Genomic DNA, 22,926 nt, shown 5'->3' on the forward strand with positions numbered 1-22,926 from the left:
TTCTTATCCATTTCAAGGTTTTACTTTTTTTACTACTTGGGGTTTTCTTGGTTCCCCCCCCAACCCCTTCTTTCAAAAGCCATACTTTCCTAGCACTGCATTCCTGGCTCACCACAGGGGAGTAAATGTGTTGAACCACACAGCTTTTCTGAAAAGCAGTGATGCAGCTAATGCACAACTGTTCTGATTCCAGTGCTGGACACAGTGAGATGATGAGTATCCCACTCCTTCCCCCACGATGTCTGCTTCCTACTTCCTGCAGAGCCCTAACTACATGCAGACTTCTGTGAAGTGAGCCATCACACAAGCAGATGGGTTTTGAAGGCAGTGCACTCAGGTTGAATTTGTGGCTGCCCTATCCCTGGCAGTATTCAAGGCCAGGTTGGAAGGGGCTTTGAGCAGCCTCATCTAGTGGAAGGTGTCCCTGCCTGTGGGAGCAGGGCTGGAACTGGATGATCTCCCAACCCAAACCATTCTACAATTCTGTGAGATTCAGGCTGTTTGTACTCAACTAACTGCAGAGTATCACTGGAGGAAGCCAGTAATACAGATCTGTTCTGAGTTTTCATACATAGACTTCAGAGTGCTTGCAAAGGAGAAGAGTTTCCTCTTCACCTGCGTGCAAATGTCCATTGTCATACACTGGGCGAAGGCACAGCCAGGATTAGACCCCACACTTTCCCAAAGGTTGTCAAGCTCAGGAGACATCGTCTCACACAGTGGAATCTTGGAGACTCTGAGGGAGAACTGTCATTCTAGTGAGGAACAAATGTGGATAACCAGGTAACCGCAACCTGGCAAATTCCAGGGAAACCTGGGAGGCTTCAAGGCTTGATGGTTGAAAAAATAAATTATCTGTAACTTCTTGATAAAATGCAAAACTTCTCATGTTATACGTACACAAGCCCATGGACACTTCCTATTGTCAACTATTGCCCTAAATAAGAGCAAGAACATCCTACAGTGTAACACCAGAAGGTTCATGACACTGAGAACAGTATCGAATAAAATTCACTGCAACAGTACAGGAGATCTGCTGTATTATGCTTTATCATTTGTAGCAAGCTTAATCTTTAGTGTGCATTTTGCTGTTCAACATAAAACAAAGCCTAAAAATCCTCAATATTCTTGGGTGGCATAGTCTCTACATTCTGGTCATTTTTTTGTCTTAATGGAATGATGAAAGACAACTTGCTAAATTAAAGTATCCCAGATGGTACTGTCTTATGACATTCAGGCAACTTACCCAACTTGACATCTCCATGGTCTGTTAGGAGAATATTTGCACCCTAAAACACAATAAACAGAAAATTAACATTTTTTTATCAGGAATATTTTTCTGCACTAGGAAGTTTTAGGTAAGTTTCTCAAAGTTCCAGGTTACCTTTATATCTCTGTGCATTTTGCCCTTCACATGCAAATAAGCAAGACCCTGGAAATAAAAGAGACGCATCATGTCAGATCGCCATCTGTTAACACACTACAGAGCCAGTCCCATTCAATACATTTAAATTACTCAATATATTTTATTTTAAAGCGGAGAAATTTGAAATTTGCATAAGAGGTCTGCTGGATTCTGTTCCTCATCTCCTTCAGCTCCAGCCAATTTTTGTGAAGACTTGTTGAAACCAGCCATGATATAACATTTTACATATATACACATATATGTGTGTATTTTCAAAACAATCCTGCAATTATATCACCTTTTCCCTTTACTAAAGTTAACTATATTTTTGACATCCTGAAGGTTTCAACAAGCAGGTGTTCAGGTTTTAAGCTGCCCTTCCAGCAATACAAGTTCCTGCAGTAAGAAGAGATCAGGAACAGAACTGCCAAGCAGATTAGTTCATGGACCTACACCCCTGCCTCTGGCAGTGACCAGTTCAACTACCCCTGCAGGGAAAGGTGTGCATCCCTGTGATTCTCTCACATAATTATTTGGGGATACACAGAGCAGGAAAAGAAAAGTTCCTTTAAGAAACCATCTGCCTGCATTGTCTTATCTTGTAGTTCTACAATCATTAGCAGCTAGAGTATGAAAGAGAGTTGTAGTCATCTGGTTACAGTATTTTGCCTCTACAAATTATTAGAATTTATTGCCACAAATCAAACGGGCAGATTAAAAGATGCCTTTCCCTCATCCTCCTTTCTTTCCCCTCCATTACTCAGCCACTTACCCTTGCTTACTTGGCATTAGCTGTTTTCTGCAATGAGATTCAAAAATTTGTCCTAACAACTGCTGCGCCGAATCACTGCATTAAAAGAATGGATGAAAACAGCCCACACAACGCTGTGATCACAACCCTGTGCAGATCTGTTCTCCACTGTTCCCTGAAGCCAACAGGCTCACTCAAGAAACCACAGTAGGACTGAGATTCAGTATTTTGGCCCTGCAGCAGGATCCACAGAGACATTTACTCTTCTGTAAGCCCCTTTGCAAATTACAGAGCAGAAGCAGCACTTCTCAGACAATGATTTTAAGCAAATATTTGTACTTCATTACTGGATTTTCTTGCTAATTTCTATTTACGATATGAAAACTAACAGATTAACCCTGAGTGATTGGTTTCCCAGATTCCAAATGCTTACAAATGCAAGTGATGGTACTGCAGCACCTTCTGAAACCATGTTCTTTACGTACGTTTTATACATGGAACAAACAACTTTATGATATACCTGCAGAAGTACAGTACCTGTAAGGTTTCTCTGCATACATACGCAATTTGTAGCTCTGACAGAGGTCCTGTGACTGAAAACAAAGTTAAAAAAACTGCGTGAGTCTCCAATATGCAATGCATAAATAACATTGTGAAGCAGCCAAGCAGCGGAATCGCCATGCAGAAGTGAAACACTGCATTTGCATGAACAGTTTTTTACACTGAGCTCAAAAGAGGTTTTGTTTGCCTGTGTTACAGAAAGGCTTTCTGAAAAGAAAACCCAACCCCAAACTACCAAAAAAACACAAACAAACCAACCCAAACAAACAAACCCCAAACAAAACAGCACAGAAACAGAAGACAATACCCACAGCCATAAGAAAAGTTATCACAGAAACCTCATTACCATTTTACAAGTGGCTGCATAGTACTGTAATAGCCCATATTCTGAGGAACGCAAATAACAAAAGAAATTATTTCTGCTAGTGTTTTAAGATTAGAAATGTCAATATTCTGTACTAGGGGCCTGTGTGACTTTGAATTGTTCTAAAGCTATTTGCACTAACAAGCTGAAAAATAAAGCAGAGAGAGTTCTTGTATTAAAAAGCTCCATATTATCATCTAAAGGCAGAGCAAGCCCCCAGACTGCTTTTCCAACAAATCCAATAAATCCTTCTACAGAATCAACAACTCCAGATGAAGCCTCAGAGGGGAAAATATTAAGAAGAGGGTGGTACGGTATTGCACAGGAACAGGAATAAGAGTAATTTTTACCCTTTAAAGATCAAATTCTGACATTTCCCAGTGAAAACGGCTTCCCTGCAGCACGCACAGTCTCCATATCCAATTAGCACAATTTGTGGTTTTTAACTTATTTAGAGGTGTTTTTTCCACCCCTTCAGAAAGCGGATAACCTGCTTCTGCCCATAGCATTCAGAAACATGGGCTGAGAGAAGCAAAGATACAAGTGAGCTCTCAGTGTACAGTAACTGCAGTTAGTGAAGACCTTCCCACTGGAATAACTCAAGCTCTTTGGGTAGTCCCCTAAGCATTGTGGAGAAAAACAACGTGAGGATTAAAAAATAAAGTATGTCCTGTCCTAGAATGACAGGGTATTAGTCAAAAATGGTGGTCATCATATTTGAAAAGTTGGACAGTAGAGGAAAATTATTCACAATGAGAAAAATCAGCCATTGGAATAATCCCCCCAGGGAAGGGGTGGATTCCCCAACGCTGGACACTGTTAAGATTCAGCTGGACAGGGTGCTGAGCCACCTAGTGTAGGTTGCCTAGAAAGGTTGGACCAGATGACCCCTGAGGTCCCTTCCAACCTGGTATTCTATGATTCTATGAAAAGTGCTCTCAACAAAATCTGTTGACTGTAGCTAAAAAACACTGTTTGTGCCCTAAAAAACATGTGCAGTGCCTGGCCAGGATCAAACGTTCCCTGCCAGTTTGCTTATTATTCATTTTTCTTTTTTGCAGAAAGCTTCCAAACAAATGTTGAAGTAAGTTTCAGAGTACCATGATAAATATCTTGCAGGGATCCCCCACCGCAGTATTCCATGCATATCCACAGCTTCTCACGGCTATCAAAAGAAAGTTAAAACACAGGCATCAGAAGCTGATTCATCTGTATATAGAACAGAGTTAATAATGATTATTTACATTCTTTTCTATCGGTCTTGATCACTCTTGTTAAAAACACACATTCTGATGCAGTTACACATTTCACATGTTATTAATAACGTCTATATAAATTCTCATCAAAATGAAAATTTTATGCCAAAGTCACTGAGAACCCTTTAAACATTATCAGACCTAAAAGGTGCTGCTTTAACTCTGACCTCCTAACTGCAATAAAGAACACGCAGAAGAAACACCTGAGGTTTCTCTGCTATCAGCAGTATTACATTAGAGAACATGCTAAACTCACAGTTTCAATCTTATATTGAAATCACCTTACTGTATCTAAAAAACCCTCTTCATGGCTTCCAAAATGGGTACTGGGGACTTAGAAATTTAGCCATGTTGTGTGAGCTGAAGTCCATTAGGGCTGCACAGATCATTTAAAAAATGCAGTCCCTCCAAGAATTCTAAAGATGAAGCCTTGTCGAAGACCAAGCAGGCAAGGTGGTGATACGTACTCCCACAGAGCCAATTGATAAACGGCAGAGTTCAACAGAAATGGAAAAATATTCCCCAACTTTCTGTATAACATTTAATGTGTGCACTTGAAGATGCAGCCAGCTGGCATCGCCTTGTTTCTCTGCTCAGTACATCGCATCTGCTACACCAGAGCTTTGAAAAATGTTATTACCAGTGGCTCAGATACAGTGTTTTGCTCTTACAACTCACTGGCTGTACTTCCACAGCACACAAGACTACCACTAAATAAAATATCTAAAAGCAAGTCTGCTCTAGATAAATGGTGAGCTACTTTCATATTAGAGCCGATAAACGTTTAAAATCTGCCCCACAAGTGAGTGGGACTGGATATGTTGCAAGAGTCTCTAGGGGAAAAGGTTTTTTCTGTTCCTAGTGATAAAAATATTCCACCCTTTTGGCCAGCAGAGAAAACAAAGTATTAGTCAGTTTATTTTTTTTTAAGCCAACTGGAAACTGAAGGAAATTCAACCTTGAAAAGAACACTGAGAGAGGATGTGAGCACTAAACCAGACACTGCATTGTTTAACGAAAGAACCAGCAGAAATGCAGGTATAAAAAGTGAGATTTACCTGAGATAGCTCCCAAAATATGCGACTATGTTGCAATGTTTGCACTCTTTAACCATATATATTTCTTGCTGTATCAATGAGAAGTCATCTCCTGGAGAACAGGAAGCAGCAACCACAGTTACATTGCATGCAACTAACATTCAAAGAGATCTGAAGGTATGCATATAACTCATAAAAACAAGCCAAGGGTCTGGATAATTGCTAAGCCCTTCATGAGGGCTTTCTAGCATGCCAGCCTGTCTTGCAATGGTTATCTACACACACGATCCTTTCAGTCTGCATTCCTTATTACATCCTTTGCACAAGGCACAAATATTTCTTGAAGACCAACAGAAGGGCTGCCCTGGTGGCCTGAATGTGATCCATCAGTTAAGACAGCTCAGCACGCTCTGAAAAAGCAGCAAAGGGATCCCACAGAGGGACAGGAGCATGTGAGAAAACTTAGAGCAGCCCCTGCGCAGCCATCGCCTAGCCCAGCTGGAGCTGGTCTAGCTGTACCGGGACACAGTGCTCACAGAACAAGGGTCCCAGCAACAGAAGGAAAGATTGCTGCAAGCTGATTCCAGTGTCCCCTGCCTGAAACCAGAAGAGATCACATACCACAGGCTCTTTATGAGGAGTATTTCATTTCAAAATGACTCTGATAGAGCATATGGCCTGCACGCCCACCCAGCCACCACTGACTCAGAAGAGAAGCTCAGAGTTCTCGACACGCACTGCCTTGTCATGAGTGTTTTTCTGGATGAGGACAGCTACGCAAGCACATTTGCACATCCTAAATATCCTCTGCCAAGGAAAAAAAAAAAAAAAAGAAAAAAAAAAAGGAGGAAAAAAAAAGAAAAAAAAAAGGAGGAAAAAAAAAGAGGGTGGGGGGGGAAGGGAAGAGCATTAAAGCATTCTACTGAAAAATACATTAAGACCAGAGCAATAGCCTGGCATATTTCTGCCACTTTAATTTGAAAGGATAAAAGCTATCATAAATTTAAATAAAATAAATACATTTATAAAGACAATGAAGCACACTGAAATATCTGAGTGCGAGGAAACCACTGGTATACTTTTATTAAATCCCATCGAGAGAATTTCCAAACAGAGGATGTTCTCCCCAAAATCCAGAGCTCAAACACTGCAGCTCTACCTCCCTGAAGCCCAGGGCAGGCTTATACCCAGGAGCTGGTGATGGGCTCCTACAGAGGCACGGATCCGCTGGCTATAGAGGGTCAGCCCAAACACCAGCAGTGACATATCAAACAACACTGCCACAGCCTCCCTCTGAAAAGCAACATCACAAAAATCAGCCTATGAGGCCATTCTAGATGTGTGCCTCCTTTGTGATCACACACACATAGAGAATACATAGGTATATATTTTATTACCTTTACTCTTCTTCTGGCATGAACAAAACTGTAACAGCTTGCAAGACATGAAAGAATATAATTTACATAAAGGTTTTAGATAAAATTCTGCTGCAGACAACGTTATAGCTACCATGTTCTCTCAAGAAAAAAACCCCTTTGTATGTTTACTTTTGTTTAAAGTTTAAATACAGAATTATCTCCTAGCAAAGTCGGGGATGCGCACCCAGAAAACACACGCTGCTTTGTACTGCTCCCCTCCCTTTACATAATTTGGCAAGTCCAAGAGGTCTCAAGCACTGCTGTAAATTCTCTTTGGATTCTTCATGTATTTATTTGACAAGAAACAGCATAACTAATATTTTAAATAACCTCTTTAAAAATAGATGGCTTTATTTGCTGTGCTTTGAAGCAACTTCCCTAAGCAAGGGAGTCGCTGGCACCTGCTGGATCCACAGCAACCAGGACTATGTATGGTCCCATGGCATTTACACCCCCCTTGGATACCCCAGCTCTCCATACATACATGGGTACATAGCGGATGCTCACAGATAGAGCAAAAGCAGCACCGTTTGGTGTAACAATTTCCACGTGACCACAACCTTTATGTCTCAGTGATTCCTAGTGGATAGGAGGATGACCATGAGCCAGCAATGTGCTCTTGTGGCCAAGAAGGCAAATGGCATCTTAGGGTGCATTAGAAAGGGAGTGGTTAGTAGGTCAAGAGAGGTTCTCCTCCCCCTCTACTCAGCCTTGGTGAGGCCGCATCTGGAATATTGCGTCCAGTTCTGGGCCCCTCTGTTCAAGAAGGACAGGGAATTGCTTGAAGGAGTCCAGCGCAGAGCCACAAAGATGATTAAGGGAGTGGAACATCTCCCTTATGAGGAGAGGCTGAGGGAGCTGGGTCTCTTTAGCTTGGAGAAGAGGAGACTGAGGGGTGACCTCATCAATGTTTACAAATATGTGAAGGGTAGGTGTCAGGATGATGGAGCTAGGCTTTTTTCAGTGATATCCAGTGATAGGACAAGGGGCAATGGGTGTAAACTGGAGCATAGGAAGTTCCACGTTAACATCAGGAAGAACTTCTTTACTGTAAGAGTGACAGAGCACTGGAACAGGTTGCCCAGGGGGGTTGTGGAGTCTCCTACACTGGAGATATTCAAGGCCCGCCTGGACAAGTTCCTGTGTGATGTACTGTAGGTTACCCTGCTCTTGCAGGGGGGTTGGACTAGATGATCTTTTTAGGTCCCTTCCAACCCTTGGGATTCTGTGATTCTGTGATTAGCAGACTTTGACATAACAAAAGAACTGTGAAATACAAAAGTAGAAGGGAATACACTTGTATGAAAACATCCCTGACTTATTTCAGTAAATCCTCAAGGGCTTCTTGAAGTTGAATTGCATGGAGAAACACTTCACCGGGGCAGGAAAACATTAGTAGAAGAGTTTCAAATGTCAAGAGGCTTTTTGTAAACGTAAGTAGTATTTTTATTACTGAAGAAAAGGCAACAGAATTTCCGTAAATTTAGCACAGATTTCACACTGTGCTTGCTTTCGGGGTTACCTGTCAGCTACAACTTTGTTTGAATTCCTTCACCTAGAAAAGATCATTCTGAACAAAGGATTTTTGAGTTTAAATCAGACTGATTCATTCCTCCCATTTTTCTGACAAACTTCCTAAGGGAAATCACTGAATGCTCACAGATAAGTGGAGCACTTTAAAGCTACAGAGGTTTTTCAAGAAAGTCAAATCTAAGCAAGTTCAAAGGCAAAAGCCTCCCACCCTACACCAAAGAAGGTACTTTCTCTACCACTGCTAGCCACACACGAGCCCTCTTCATAATGCACCATCTTCAAGTCAAAGAATCTTTGATACATCAGAAGCTGCATTTCAGAACAGCTGAATACTGTCACAGCTGAAAGTCATAATGAAGAAGCATCCTCCTAATAGCGAAGACCTGGCAGCAGCCACAATTGCCCGGCAAAAGCACATGGATTGGGCTGCCTACAGCGGAGCAACAGCACTGTCAGTTTAAGGAGCCGTGACTAATGGGGAAAAATTTAAGGAAATATGGGGATTTGGGCTAGAAAAAGACTGACAGAAGAAAAGATAACAACCTTCATGCACATAAGGGGAGAAGAGATAATCCATTCTCCAGTTTTACAACAGGACAATTAGCGGTGGGCTTAAATTGCCATAATCTACATTCCCTGTATAGACAAAAAGCTTTTCCTACCACAGCACTGAGCCTGAATGAATGGGGAGCTGTGAAATTCCACAAGTGGAAAAATATGAAAAAGCATTGAACAAGTACTTTTCAGAAGTGACTTAGGCTGATCCTGCCTGTAAAAGAAAAAGACAGAAATGATGACCTCTTGATTTGCAATTAATAAATGAAGAATCTATGCAAGAAATGGGGTCACCTACAGAAAAAGGGGGGGGAAAAAAAAGGACTGAAGAGGAAAGGGGGGTGCTGGCTAAATCACAGAATAGTTCGGATTAGAAGGGATCTGCGAGATCTTATAGTCCCACCCCCGTGCCATGGGCAAGGACGCAAGCTGACAGAAAAGCAGCAAACAGATGGAAAGAAGAGAAGAATCCATGAGTAAAGTTTGGCTAAAATATATAGAAAATGATTCCGAAAGATCAGACAGAGAGACAGGAGAGATGTATAGCCGTTCAAAGACGACAAGAATGAATTCAAAACAAAGGAATTTGGAGTTTCCAGGCAGCTGGAGTATTAATCTTGGCAAAAGACACTGGAATAGGGCAAAAATTAAATATCCTTGGATAGCATGGAAAAAAAAGACAGTAAAATAAAGAATTTGTAGAAAATACATCATTGAGAGGGAGAGAGCAAGATAAAAAGAATTAGATCAAAGGTGACAATACATCCCTGCAAAGAGATTTTCATCTGTTTTAGTCATCACAGATTGCTTGATCCTAAACAACATGGAATTGGAAAAATGTACTTTTTGTCTATTCACATGTTTGCAATTATGGGTTATGTGGCATGCTGAGCAAAAACGTCGTTTGGGGAGCTGCTGTAAATCACACGAGCAGTGTGGTGAGTCACTGCAGCTTGCTACTATTATGTAATTTTACCTCTGCAGCGACACACAGGACACAGCAGAGCGTTACAATGGAATAGTCTCCTCTGATCACAGCCAGTGGTCGGTCGGTGGAGGCTGCACTGCTTGGCACAACCAGCTGCTTGTTCTCCAGCACAGCTGGTAGGGAAAGGACGGCTGAAAATTGCCGCCATATCACCATATGACGCGATCAGACCAGATTTCAGGAGCTAAGCAAGGTAAGGGCTCATGAATTCATGACAGATCCATATTTAAATAGGAGATCATCAAGAAAACTGATGGCCCATTAACAGTAGCGAACTGTTCTATTCGTAGACACCATTTCTCAACTACGTGGAACTGGCATGTACAGATATCCTGCCAAGTCCTAGATGGAAGGCACATGTATCCTGAATCCACATATACCACTCTGCAGCATGGGAAGGCTTTGATGGCTCTAGAGCCTATCACACAGTGCTGTTAGGTCTTCTGAGCATACCTGACCTTGATGTTTTTTAAGCAAGTTTATTCCTGGCTGTACTTCATGTGCTCCACTGACTGCTTTCAGCCACCCTGCAGAAAAGACCCAGGGCTACTTGCCACAACTCTTCTCAGGCCAGCTATGAATCCCTCCATTATCAAAAGGCTCCTCAGGGGAGAAATTCATAGTTCCTGATTTAAATTGGTTTATTCTGCATTACTTCAGTGCTGCATCACAGGGCTGATGCTGTGTGGGAACAGAGGGAGGGACGGGCAGGCAGCACTCAGGGCTCACACACAACTGGGAGGAGAGAACTGACGGCATTTGGGGACATGCACGGTGTCACCAAAGGGTGGGACAGAAGCACGTACTAAGAAGCCAGAGCTTCCAGGTGACAGCCAGCCTGCTAGCCCTCCTGCCCCAAGCTAGCGCCCTCAACACGCAGTCCTCACAGGCCCCAGCACACTAGACAGACACGTCAGGTGGCCTGGCAGGAGATGTGACCTGCGCTCCAAAGCGTACCCTCCAAGCCTCTCTGAGGCGCTTGGCTGTAGATACTTTGCAGATTTGGGATTTTCAACACTATAGTTAACAAGTGCTATTTAGAACTGATACACTGTTTAGCAATGAGACCAGGTGGACTCTGTTTTGTCCACTGTTGTATGGGATGCTGAAAGACAACAAGCAGGGTCACACCATCACTGATGAGACTGAATGCTCACACTGTAACCATAAAACCTGCCCAAGAGATGCTCACCTCAGTAAGTTAGCAGAAGCAACTATTGCCCCTGTGGAGACCTGTCCTCAGATGTTTTTTATTTCAACAACCTGAATCCCTTAACAAGGAGAGAAAGCCCCATAGGAGTGACAACCTGGCAGAATCTATTCATCCCAGTACACAAACTCCACAGCCAAGCAACATCCACAGGTCATCAGCTCTTCTGCGCTGACTTTCAAACATGCCCATGCTCACCACTTCTCAATCACTCGTCCCAGACCACTCTCCTGAACCTCATGAGGGTTCATTCTCTGCTGATATAAAGGGACAGCTTTCCCAATATACAGGCTTTTGTTAAGGCTGGCGTTTTGCTGCTGGTCTTTCACCACTACCCTCATTAAGTCCCAAGATACTTTCTAATCTCCATTTAGATAGCCTGACACACAATATGACTGTCAGGATGCAAGCCATTATTGTAGCATCCTATCCCATAGCTCTGACACATACACAAATCCTTTCTTCACCACCCTGCACTGCCCTTTACCAACCATTTTGAAAACCAAGAACAACAATCTTCTTTAAGAAAGGGAATAATTTAAACTGCACTCAAGCATCCAGGCTGTTTTACCCATACCCCTTTTCTCAGGATCTAAGGAAACCTGCAGTCTGACAGAAAGAATTCAGATTCCCCAAACTTGAAGCTTGGAAACTTGATTCCAAGCAGGAAACAGCTATTTGGAAACAATTATGTTTCCACGAGCAAATTTTACTGCCAGGCATTTAGCTGCCAACTGCTAACCACCAATGGTACTGATTATCTCTCCCCTGATATAAAAACACTATGGATTGCGACACAGTCCACATTAAGTAGCACACAAGACCAGATCTCAAGAAGCTAATGTAATTAAAATGCTGGGCACTCTACATTAGAAGACCATGCTGTCTCTGTTTTGCTTTGTGTACGCTCCAAAGGCAGGCTGAGCAGCTGTGCGAGTCGGTGGCAGTACCACTCAGGACATGGCACGGCACAAGCAGGGGATGCCCAGGCTCTAATAGCTCTGGCACACTTGGAAGCTTAGGCGTTCAGCCCGGGCTAACTCCTAGACAGATGCAGCAGCAGTGTTACGAGCCACCTCTCCCAAGAAAACAGTGTTGGTGTCCCCTGGGGTTGTGGTGATGCCAGACTGATGCCGCAGGAGGCGACAGCCAGAAAAGGAGCACAGGAATGAGAAGTGAGGGCTTCTGATAGCCACTTTATGCTTAGTGCATAAAGCCTGTGTCTATTTAAACTGTCACATACAAGGGCCACAATCCCAAGCCCAACCAGGTTACACGCTATAAGGCACCACAGATATAAGCAGTACTAAGAAGTTATTTTCATATATCTTCAACCCCAGGTGCTGCCAACAACAATTCAACCCCTGCAGACTTAGTTTAAATAAGCCACAGGCTTATTCTTCTCCATAGCACATATCATATCTAGGGAATTTATTACACAGAGAATAAGGCTGCATTGCTGTAGTACTCTTCAGTCCCCAAAATGCTCTGGACTGACAGTGCAGTTCCACTGTGCTGCTGTTGTGGTCCAGAAGAGACAGACGCCCATCGCAGCCTGCCTAAGCCCTGCAGCTGTGCTCCTATGTGGAACACAAACCTCCGCATCTAAATCAAGAGGTACAAAACAAGCGTAACGAACCAGACCTGGCTTTGAATGTACTGAACACAATACTACAGACCTTTGGATGACCATGTGCCTTTGTATAAAACACCTCAAACAGTTCAACCTCCAGTTTAAGATCCAACCTGAAAGAGGTAACAGGCTACTTCTGGCCTTTACAGGGATCTCATATGGGAAATGCAGACAATGGACCAGATGAAAACCTGCTACTGGATTCTTCTGCAACCTTGCGAAAGGTACAGAGCATGACAGATTACTGTCACTGTTTATCATTACAGTAGTATTTAAAATGGACATTAGTAGATATTTCGTTTATTACATTTTCCCAGGGAGAAAGTTCTGTGGCAGAAAACTACACTGGCAAATAGCTACCTCTTTGTATCGACTCCCTTCTCAATTCATCTGCTAAACCCATAGAAGGAAGTGGCTTTAGTGTTCCAGATGGTTTTGGCTTCTCTGCTGCTGAGTACAGTTGGATTAGTTTCTGAAATAGAATTGGCTCCCAAATTATTTGAAGCATTTGTACTCAGTGAATGCTGGGAAATGTCATTAGCATGCCATAATACTTTTGCCTAATGCTCTCCAAAGTCTATGCCAAAAAAAAAAGTGAAAAACACTGTCTATTTTGATTCTAGCAGCACAGCTTAGGTAACTGTGGTAGCAGATCTAGCATACTCCCCCAAAATCCAAATAAATTAATGACAGTAGCCTTCTAAGTAGAGAGTTTATTTCCTTTGTCTGGAGGAGAGGCAAAGAAAGGTAATAGCAGATGAAATAAAATACATATTCACTTTGGGGTCTCGGCTGTAGGTTGGAGTCTTCTTGCCTGCCAACTCACTCGCTACCTGCAGTGGATGATGGAGTAACATAAAAACCCCACAGTTCACCCAACCGTGTCAGCAGTTTTGCTAGGCCTCCCAAAACACTGCCTTCTCACTGTATGCAGTTTCTTGCAGCTTTAATTCAACATATTTCTCACCTCCCCTGGGCACTCTTCACTTCAGAGTCTTTTGTCTTCAGCTTCCAATTCCCCATCTATATATTAATCAAGTGTTGAGTCTGGAGCTCTTATAAATTTTATCTGCTAATTAAGTCCCATCTATAAGCCTCCTCTTCTCCAGAGGATGTATAGAACTCACAAGGCAATTTCTCTGGTGATTAACTTAATAATTTTATTACTAATCTTTTCCTAGTTGTGCCCTATGGTCTGATAGGAGCTTGTGCTGGTACTCTGGGGGGCTGCCCTCCCCAGGGGTCCACCACGGCCAGCTGCAACAGCTTCTGACACTGGCCTGTTCCAGGAATTGATGGTGCTCTGCAAGCACAGTCCTACAAAGCTATTCAAACCCCTTAAAATTAGTCAAAACACTGAAGAAGGGAGCAGCTGATTTTCTTTATTTGTTTGCTTTTAAATCTGGGAGATTCTGAGCAGCCATGTCTTCCTGCAAAGACAGCAAGCTGCTGCTCAGTCCAGTCACCCTGCCGAGGCAGTAGACATCCCAGAGATAAACAAATGCTGTAAATCTTCCTTAAAAAACAAAACAAATGCCCAAAAAGATCTCTGCCAAGAGGCTGTGGGTGTACATGCTATGGATGGAGATCAGGTTGGCAACATTTAGAAAAGGATGTTAAAAAAACCCAACAAACAACAAAATAGAAGAAATCACTTTCCCATGGCAAGTCAGACCAACAACATGATGAAACATGTAAGACATGGTCATGAGTGCTAATTAAAATGGTGTTCTCAGTAGTGGTGACTTTGGGGCAGTCTTGTAGTTTTTCACTTTCCTACGTGGCACCAATCAAAGGCAGAGGCTGCTCAGCGCCCAACGGTTCCTGCTCTTCCCTCAGCTCTAACAGCAGAAGATTTGGCCTCTGCTCCAGTTCAGTTTTCAAAGCAGTTCTTCAAATTCACAATAAAAACACACCTACTTCATTAGGATCAGGTGCAGTGACACAGACACTTGAGGAAGCCTCTCACTACATTAGCAATAGGTTAATACCATCCCTTTTCTGCCATTAAAGCATTGCTCTGTCCTATCATAGACCTGCTGGGAGATAAACTCAGCTGCGGTTCACCCTCCCCAACACCACTGCCCAAGCAGTAGCCTCAGTGTTTCACACACTGCCAAGCAGGGGCTGAGGGATCCCCGCTGTGGTTTCGACTGCATTTAATAGTGCCCAATTAGTCTTATCACTGCAATCCACATATATAAAACCAGCCCTGGTTTGGTAAGGTTAATAGCCACAGTCACCCAAAGGCAGTGGTTTTAGCTTCTCCACTGAGCCACCCTACACTTCTTCTACCTTCTACCTTCAACAAAAACATCTTTGGCCACGCAGTGAAGTAGATCACAGAACCAACCAGAATTAGAAGTTAACCCTGTACTGAGTCAGGTACAGGGCCCTTCAGCCCTGCATCCCATCTCCAACAGAGGATGCCAAGAAGTATATAAAAATAGATCACATAGGGATGCTACCCACAAACACCCTCCCCTCCCCCAGAGAATTATCACTCAGGAAAACCTCTCAGTCATAGATGGGATCTTTGTACTTAAGTCTTTCATGTATTTTTCTCTCTCACAGCTTTGCACAGTTGCTTTTTGTACCTCTGTAATCACAACTTCATACAGATCTGGCAGAGAAAACCGCATTTCCTTGTTGCTCAGAGCCTGCCATCCGCTCACTGAGCCACAGCCACTGACATCTGAACTACAGTATGCGCATGAAGCTGAATTTGCGTAAGATCTGACTGACTCTGGAAGATCAGAGCTACAATGGAAGCAGTGGTACCACCAGCTAGGCTGCTTCTTTACACTTCAGTGGAAACTCCAAGAAGGAAAAGAAAAGCTAAAGGATCGAGCTGAGCCTTTCTTCTCATTTATTCACTAGAATTTTTCAAATTTCTCCAACTGAAAAAAAAAATAATCAGATTACAGAAACTTTAAACTGTTAAAAATAAAATACCAAAAAAATAAAAATCTAAAAAGGGCTTGGAAATTAACATCTAGGCTTATGGGGAAACTTACATCATGCAGTCCAGAGGATAACATGTATTTCTTGGATGTGGGAAACTCCAAATGAATTTAATTTGCTTTAAAAAAGCAACTGGCCGTTATCATGCACACCAAGGCCACAGAGTCAGTCTCACGTGTTGTCTAAATCCATTCATGTGTAATTTACGCTAAAAGCAAAAAGTAAATGAGAAGTTTCAGCAGAAAAAAACCCTTGGAATGCCTTAGACTTTAATAGGAAAACCAACACCCCATGAGGAGGGAGATGGAACTGCTGGTCTTCATGGTAAGTAAGACAAACTGAACTCTTTCCCCGTATTCTCTAACCACATGACAGATGGGGACTCCCACTGCCTTCCTCTCCCAGCACTCCAGTCTCCCGGATAATCTAGCTTGAAAGGAAGAAAAGAAGAGGTAGGAAGAAGCCACAAAAGCACTCCATTTTAGAGATATTCCCAGCCCTTATGGTAAAAACTACTTTGGCGAGTTAAGCCAAATTCACATGCAGCTGCTTGCCCATTTCAAAATGGCTGAAATGGCAAACAAAATATAATTGAGAAATTCCATCAAGACTCTTGACAAACATTAAGGATTTTTTGGAAGACAAAACCCCCCAACTGTAAAGACATTACCACTCTTCCCTCAAAGTTTCCATCTGGGATTTCACAACCAGGAAATACGGGGTGAGGTACATGGCATTAAGCATTGATCCTCCTGTCAAAGGTTTGAAAATTATTCAAGGATAACGGACATGTCAGAAAAAATTAACTGGCCTAAAAGTCAGCCGAAGAACACTAAAATTTTATGAAAAATGAACACTTACTGCTATTTAAAAGCAGTCTTCTCTGAATCTTTATTCATAAACATTTTAAATTACTCAGTTTCTAAGACTGACTCTCCAATCAATCTCCAATACACCACTCACTGGCTGTAGAGTCCTCAATGGGAGAGAAGCTGGTCAGATGTATTGGGTAAGCCCTCTAGAATTTGTAAAGCTCTGCTAGCTTGCATTTAACAGAAAGCTGGAAGAACTACAAAATACAACAGTAGGATGGGCAGAGCCATCTCTCAGGGCTCAGCTCCTTAGTGATACACATTTGGAGAGACTGGGAGGAGAAAGGGCAGCCTTTCTACTTATCAAGGACCTACAGATATCAGCAAACCCATGATGCCTCTCTTCCCAAGTGACTGAACAGAACCAAGCAAAGGCAAGCAAATGAAAACGTATTTTCCTAAGCCAGAAAGAGGAAGGCAGCACATCCACTTCACCTGCTAGCCGTGCACTGACACTGAGCTCCCCACTGAAAGGACAGTCTTTTAAACATGAATAGATGCTGGTATTCAGGGATTTGAGACATTTCAGTGCTGGTCATCAAAACCCCAAACCGCAGAAGAGAGGTTGGCAGGGACTTCCAGAGGTCTCTGGTCCAACTTTCTGCTCCAAGCAGGACTAACCACAGAGTCAGGTCACATTGCTCAAGGCCTTGCCCAGGCAACTTCAGAAAATCTTCAAGGATGGAGATGCCACCACCTCACTGGGCCCTGCCGCAGAGCACAAATGCTCTCCTTGTGAAGAGTTTTCCCCACATCCAGCTGGACTCTCCCTCAGTGCAGACTGTACTGATTAACTCTCATCCCTTCTTCACTGGGCACTCCTGATGAGAGTCTGGCTGCAGCTCCTATTGCCAGTCCACCATGGAGGACAGTGGTTAGACACCTCCTCAGCCTTCGTATCCCGAGACTAAAAACCACTCTGCCACCCTCTCCTACATCACGTCTTTATAGATTCTCCTCCATTTTCCTGCTTAAATAGTCTGTATTTATTCCCTGCAACATTCCAGTCATGGAAACTATCTCATTGTGTCTCCATAAATTCTACTGCTTTCTTACTGTCTCTTAATCGCTTCATAGGCTTCAGGTGTCAGTCCACAAGCACTCATGCAAGGGCAAGCATTCACAGGGGGAGCCTGTGCTTGGGAGACAGGATCCTGAACAGACGCAGCACAGCAAACCACTACCAGAGAGACACTAAAATGGGAAAGAGACACAGAAGATGACTACACTAAGGAGGGATTTGAAAGGTATGCCAGTAACCAAGTAATGAGAGATTATTTCTTTGAACAAATACAAAATCCTCAGGTGGGATGGAGTTAACAACTGAGGAGGTAAAAAGCTCCTCTCCTCATCTTTACTGAGGACAATTTCTGGTTTCAACTCTCTATAAAATCACAGAATAGTTTGGACTGGAAGGGACTTTAAACATCACCCAGTTCCAACCCCCTGCCATGGGCAGGGACACTTTCCACTAGACCAGGATGCTTAAAACCTTGTCCAGCCTGGCCTTGAACACTTTCAGGGATGGAACATGGACTCAGATTAGGCTTCTGCTCAGCAAATCTCTTGAGCAGCAAGTGAGCATCTCCTGCTTTTAGAATTAACATAAAAAGAACATGGAACTGTTGGAACAAGTCCAGAGGAGGGCCACAAGGATGATCAGGGGACTGGAGTACCTCCCGTATTAAGACGGGCTGAGGAAGTTGGGGCTGTTCAGCCTGGAGAAGAGAAGGCTGCGTGGAGACCTCATAGCAGCCTTCCAGTACCTGAAGGGGGGCTATAGGGATGCTGGGGAGGGACTCTTCATCAGGGACTGTAGTGACAGGACAAGGGGTAACGGGTTAAAACTTAAACAGGGGAAGTTTAGATTGGAGATAAGGAGGAAATTCTTTCCTGTTAGGGTGGTGAGGCACTGGAATGGGTTGCCCAGAGAGGTTGTGAATGCCCCATCCCTCGCAGTGTTCCAGGCCAGGTTAGACGAAGCCTTGGGTGGGATGGTTTAATGTGAGGTGTCCCTGCCCATGGCAGGGGGGTTGGAACTAGATGATCTTGAGGTCCTTTCCAACCCTAACTATTCTATGATTCTGTGATTCTATGCATGGGGAAATGATAGCATGAGCCATTCTCCTTCCTCAGCTCAGGTTAGAGGAAAGATGGCACATTACAAAGCACAGGGCTCTGTTTTTCACAGTGCATCTTTGGTGGGCAGCAGCACCATTAGCTGGTCCCTCCCCCCTTTCAAGTCACACAACTGCCTACTGCTTCAGAGCTCACAATTTACCATCTGTTCTTAATCTTCTCTTTGTACAAACAACACACTGCAACTACAACATCTTTTTATGCAACAATCGATAAGGCAGATAAGACCAAACAAGGAAATGGGCAGCAGGACATAGCCAAAAGTAATGGTACATCCTGCAGTGCTTCCTGTCATCTAACCACTGAAACTACAGAAAAACCCAAACACTCTTTTGTCTGGAGCTTCACAGCCATGTGAAAATAAACATATGGAAAAAATGAAAATGCAATTCAAAAATACAGGAAAGAATGTAAAACTTACCAGGCTCTAACTTGATTATTTTTACAGCAGCCAGTTCTCCTGTATGAAGATTTCTAGCCTGAAATAAGAGAGTTAAAACATATTTAATCACACTGCAAAGACACCTCACAGAGTCTTACAAACTGTGAAAAGATACGTTATGATGTCATGTGTTACACGTATGGCACAATGCAATTAGGTGAGAGCAACCTGTGTGAGGATTGTCTGGTTTTGGTACTAGCACTGTACTGACCCAGCTGGAGCTGTGGTAGTGTTAGTGAGAGTTTGAGGTTTTAAAAAAACTCAGACACCTGCCAGCAAATTGGAGTTCATGCCTCTCAAAGACCATTTTTAAGGGATATTGAAACTGAGAAGTTACTGCCATCTGTGCTCGCTGAGGTGGTACAAAAGCACCATGCAGCAACACAGACTGTCAGAGCATGGAGCATGCAATGCACAACCACCCATCTCCTGGTGCTAAACCTCAGTGTGCTCTGAAAGTGGAACAGGTAGGTGGAGGGGCAGTGAGAATCACTGCAGATGCAGCATGGATGACTCACAGCTCCCTGAGAACAGCTTAACTCTGAAAACAAACTCCTTCCAGCAGACCCTGACAGAGGCAAGTAGTCCCCATGACCCTCTAGAATAAGGGGTAAGGAGCTCCAATGAAGCACTGACAGGGTATGCTGTCCTCTCTGGGCACACTCTAAGTTTCACACTGAGAATTCAGTTCTGGAGGGAAATGTTACAGGAACCTCAGATTCAGAAAGTTTAAAGAGGGGATTTCATTAACACTTGTAACTCTAGTAAAATGAGCTTTAAATCACTTGGGCATCATCACCAGAGCTAAACTGCATTATACAACTCGATCTAATTAGGCACCGTGGCATTCCCCTTTTCCTGATCATCTAGGAGTTACAGGACTCTAAACCAAACTCTTTCATTCTCACCCTGACAAACATGCAGAGTCTTCTGAATGTATGAGATCTGGTTAAGAGGTGGATTATAGAAAACCAAGAGAAAACTGGGTTAGGTGAAACTGATTATGGGCAGTTACTTAAGGATGCAAACCAAATTCGACCCTGAGGACTGAAGTGAAGGAAGCCACTACAGAACAAACCACTCTTGTGTATGAACAAGAAGTCATCTTAATTTAACAACAGGTAAAGCAAGAACCTGAAAGATGAACCCCTCAGTTTTGTCAACACTTAGTCAAGCTTACAAATCAGGAAAGGCTTTCCAGCCAGGAAAAAGCAAACCAACACCAACAGTAACTGGCCTTTCAAAGTCCTGTAGTGCTCAGCCAAGAGATGAGTGTCAAAATGCATGCCAAAGACACAACTATGACTCAACTGAAGTCAAAGAAAACCTGAAACAACCGTATAATAAAAGCAGACACTTGAAGCAACAGACCAAATCACTGAACACAGAAACAGAAATCTGCTAACTAAAAAGGACACCTTCACCACTTCTTAAAGTACCTTCCTACTAGAAGTGTTTTTAGACCATGGCAAAATCATCAGTATCCTTCAACATCCAGAAGAAGCATGGATCCGAGCATGGGCAAAGGATTAGGACCTCTCTGGTACTGCTACACCTGACAATACCATCATGAAACACATTTGTTACTGTAAGGGACCAAGCACATACTCTACCTTGGTGAACCCAGAGAACCTCCACTATCCATGCTTCTATTCACAAGCAGCTTAACTGTTCTGATAAAGGAGAGTGCACAGTTTCCAGAAGATGAGCTTCATTTCTTTAGTACAAAGACTGTATTCCTTACAGATATATTTCTTCCTTTTCCATATAAGCAATAACTGCCACTGCTACCGTTATGCTGGAGCCTGAAGGAATGGATGTAGTCTGCCAAAGGTCTTTGGTACACAGACTGCTTGGCAGGGATTTAAAGGTTGAGGCCAGAAGAGATCACTGCAATTACTGGCTCTCAGCTCTCACACTTGATAGGCCATAGAGACTGACCAAATTGCATCCTGCTGCTTCCTGATATTACCATTAAGTTCTTGCATATAATCTATAGCCTGGACATGGGCTATTTTGGGTTTCAACCATTAAACTTTGCTGGAATACAAATCTCTCCACCAAGTTGGTATTTATGAACTAAATACATCAAGTTATCTGAACCACTTGCCCGAAGACTGGTTTTCTGGTTCTACAGTATAATTTTCCAACTGAACACATTCTTGAGTTGATGACACCAAGACCACACACACTAATTAACTCCTATCATGCAAGCATAAAAGGCAAAAATTCTGAGTATTTCATCCATGTCTGGATGCTCACAGATACAGGAACTGTATTAGATCTTCAGTCTAGACAGTCGTATTGCAGACATGCTGCAAATGACCCAAACTGCTTTCCAAGAGACGTCACCTGCCCACAAATGTCACTGATGGCTTTTGTTCCTTCATCTCAGAAGCACCAGCTTTACACAGGTACACACACCTCCCTCTGCTCTAACTCTTGTTTTTTAAACTTTTCTCTTACACATCTTTGTCAGCTGAAAACTTGATCAACAATTAATTACTGTTACCTTGTACATCATTAAAAATGTAAGGAGGAGAGGGCTAAAAACTCGTTCTCTGTGGAACACACCTAGATGTGAGAACTGCCACATAAGGATTCCTCTAATCATTTTGAGACATTAGTTAAAGACATTCTCAACTGATTTCCAATGAGTGGCAACAATTTGCATCATTCTACTATTTTAGGAAAGGATTTTGTAGTATCAAGGAAGTCACGGAGAGAAATGCACTACATCAACATTGCTGACTTTATGGATCAAAACTGAAATTTTACTGCAAATACCCAAATGAAATTGGGGGACAGGACAGGATGGGAGGGACGACAGATGACAACAACAAAAAACCCTTCATAATTTCCCTGATGTGAAGAATGAGTTAATGATGTACCAACTTGTTTTACTGAGACTACTACTTTATGGGAGAGAGGGAAATGGAAGTAAAGGTAAGAAATTATAGCTCTCCTAGTCAACTTGTTTACATTTTTAAAGCCCAACAGCAACATATCTGCCCCTTCCTGTCCCCTGAAGCTTCCTCAGTATTTCAAGTCTTCATTCAAAACTAGCTGAAACCAACCAGCTGCTAGGGGATGCCTGCACATAATCCAGACCTGGCAATTAACAAGTGTAGCTTGCTGTAGATCAACACATGTTCTTCCAACCCAGGCACAATGTCAGTGGTGTGTCCCAATACCACACTCAAAAACGACAGATGCACTATTAGTAGGACTGGGGTTTTGAGGAGTTTTATTATACTACAACAAAAGAAGTCATCAGGTTTTTCCACTGAGACTTAGCTTTCTTCTCAGGAACTGTATCAAAATGCTGTTGTGGACAGTGGAATGCAACATGACACCTGTGGCAATCCCTGTGTAAAATGCTTCCCACTGCATACCCAAACAATTCACAGAAGAAAAGACATTCTAGGTAGGACATTTTCTGTAGGCAATGACCAGAAATAACCCAGAAGGCTGGTTTCAGAACAGGTTAGGCACTCCGCAGTTCTGTTTTAAGAGTGCAAGCCAAACAGTTCCACCCCAGGGTATCTACAGTCCTAAGCCATGTGAGATAGTCAAAAATTGGAGAATCGTTTCACTTGGACATAGGAATCTATGTGCTCAGTCTCTTTGTCCAGCCACTTTCCCCTTCGACACTGAGGAAGAGAAGATTTAGATTACAGTACCACTCTCCCTGCCTCCAAATTGGTATTTTCAAGTTCCATGATGAAATCCCCTCCTTGCCCTAACGTTTTGTCTGATCTCTAGTCTTGGACTGACAGCCCTGTTCACCAGAAGAGC

General features: G+C 42.9%; 1 protein-coding gene across 2 annotated transcripts in view; it reads right to left on the reverse strand.

The window, feature by feature from the left end:
• The window catches only part of MAP4K5 (mitogen-activated protein kinase kinase kinase kinase 5), a 71,626-nt gene that overhangs the window by 27,913 nt on the left and 20,787 nt on the right, over nt 1–22,926 (reverse strand). For both annotated transcript variants that reach the window (XM_065683261.1, XM_065683260.1), the window contains exons 3-8: nt 19,108–19,165; nt 5,396–5,486; nt 4,182–4,246; nt 2,694–2,749; nt 1,385–1,432; nt 1,247–1,289 (exon numbers count right to left, since the gene is read on the reverse strand). In XM_065683261.1, the coding sequence (XP_065539333.1) occupies nt 1,247–1,289; nt 1,385–1,432; nt 2,694–2,749; nt 4,182–4,246; nt 5,396–5,486; nt 19,108–19,165 (361 nt within the window). The remainder of the gene's footprint in view (nt 1–1,246; nt 1,290–1,384; nt 1,433–2,693; nt 2,750–4,181; nt 4,247–5,395; nt 5,487–19,107; nt 19,166–22,926) is intronic.

The sequence above is a fragment of the Lathamus discolor genome, chromosome 6 (assembly GCF_037157495.1).
Source record: "Lathamus discolor isolate bLatDis1 chromosome 6, bLatDis1.hap1, whole genome shotgun sequence".
Lineage (NCBI taxonomy): Eukaryota > Metazoa > Chordata > Aves > Psittaciformes > Psittacidae > Lathamus > Lathamus discolor.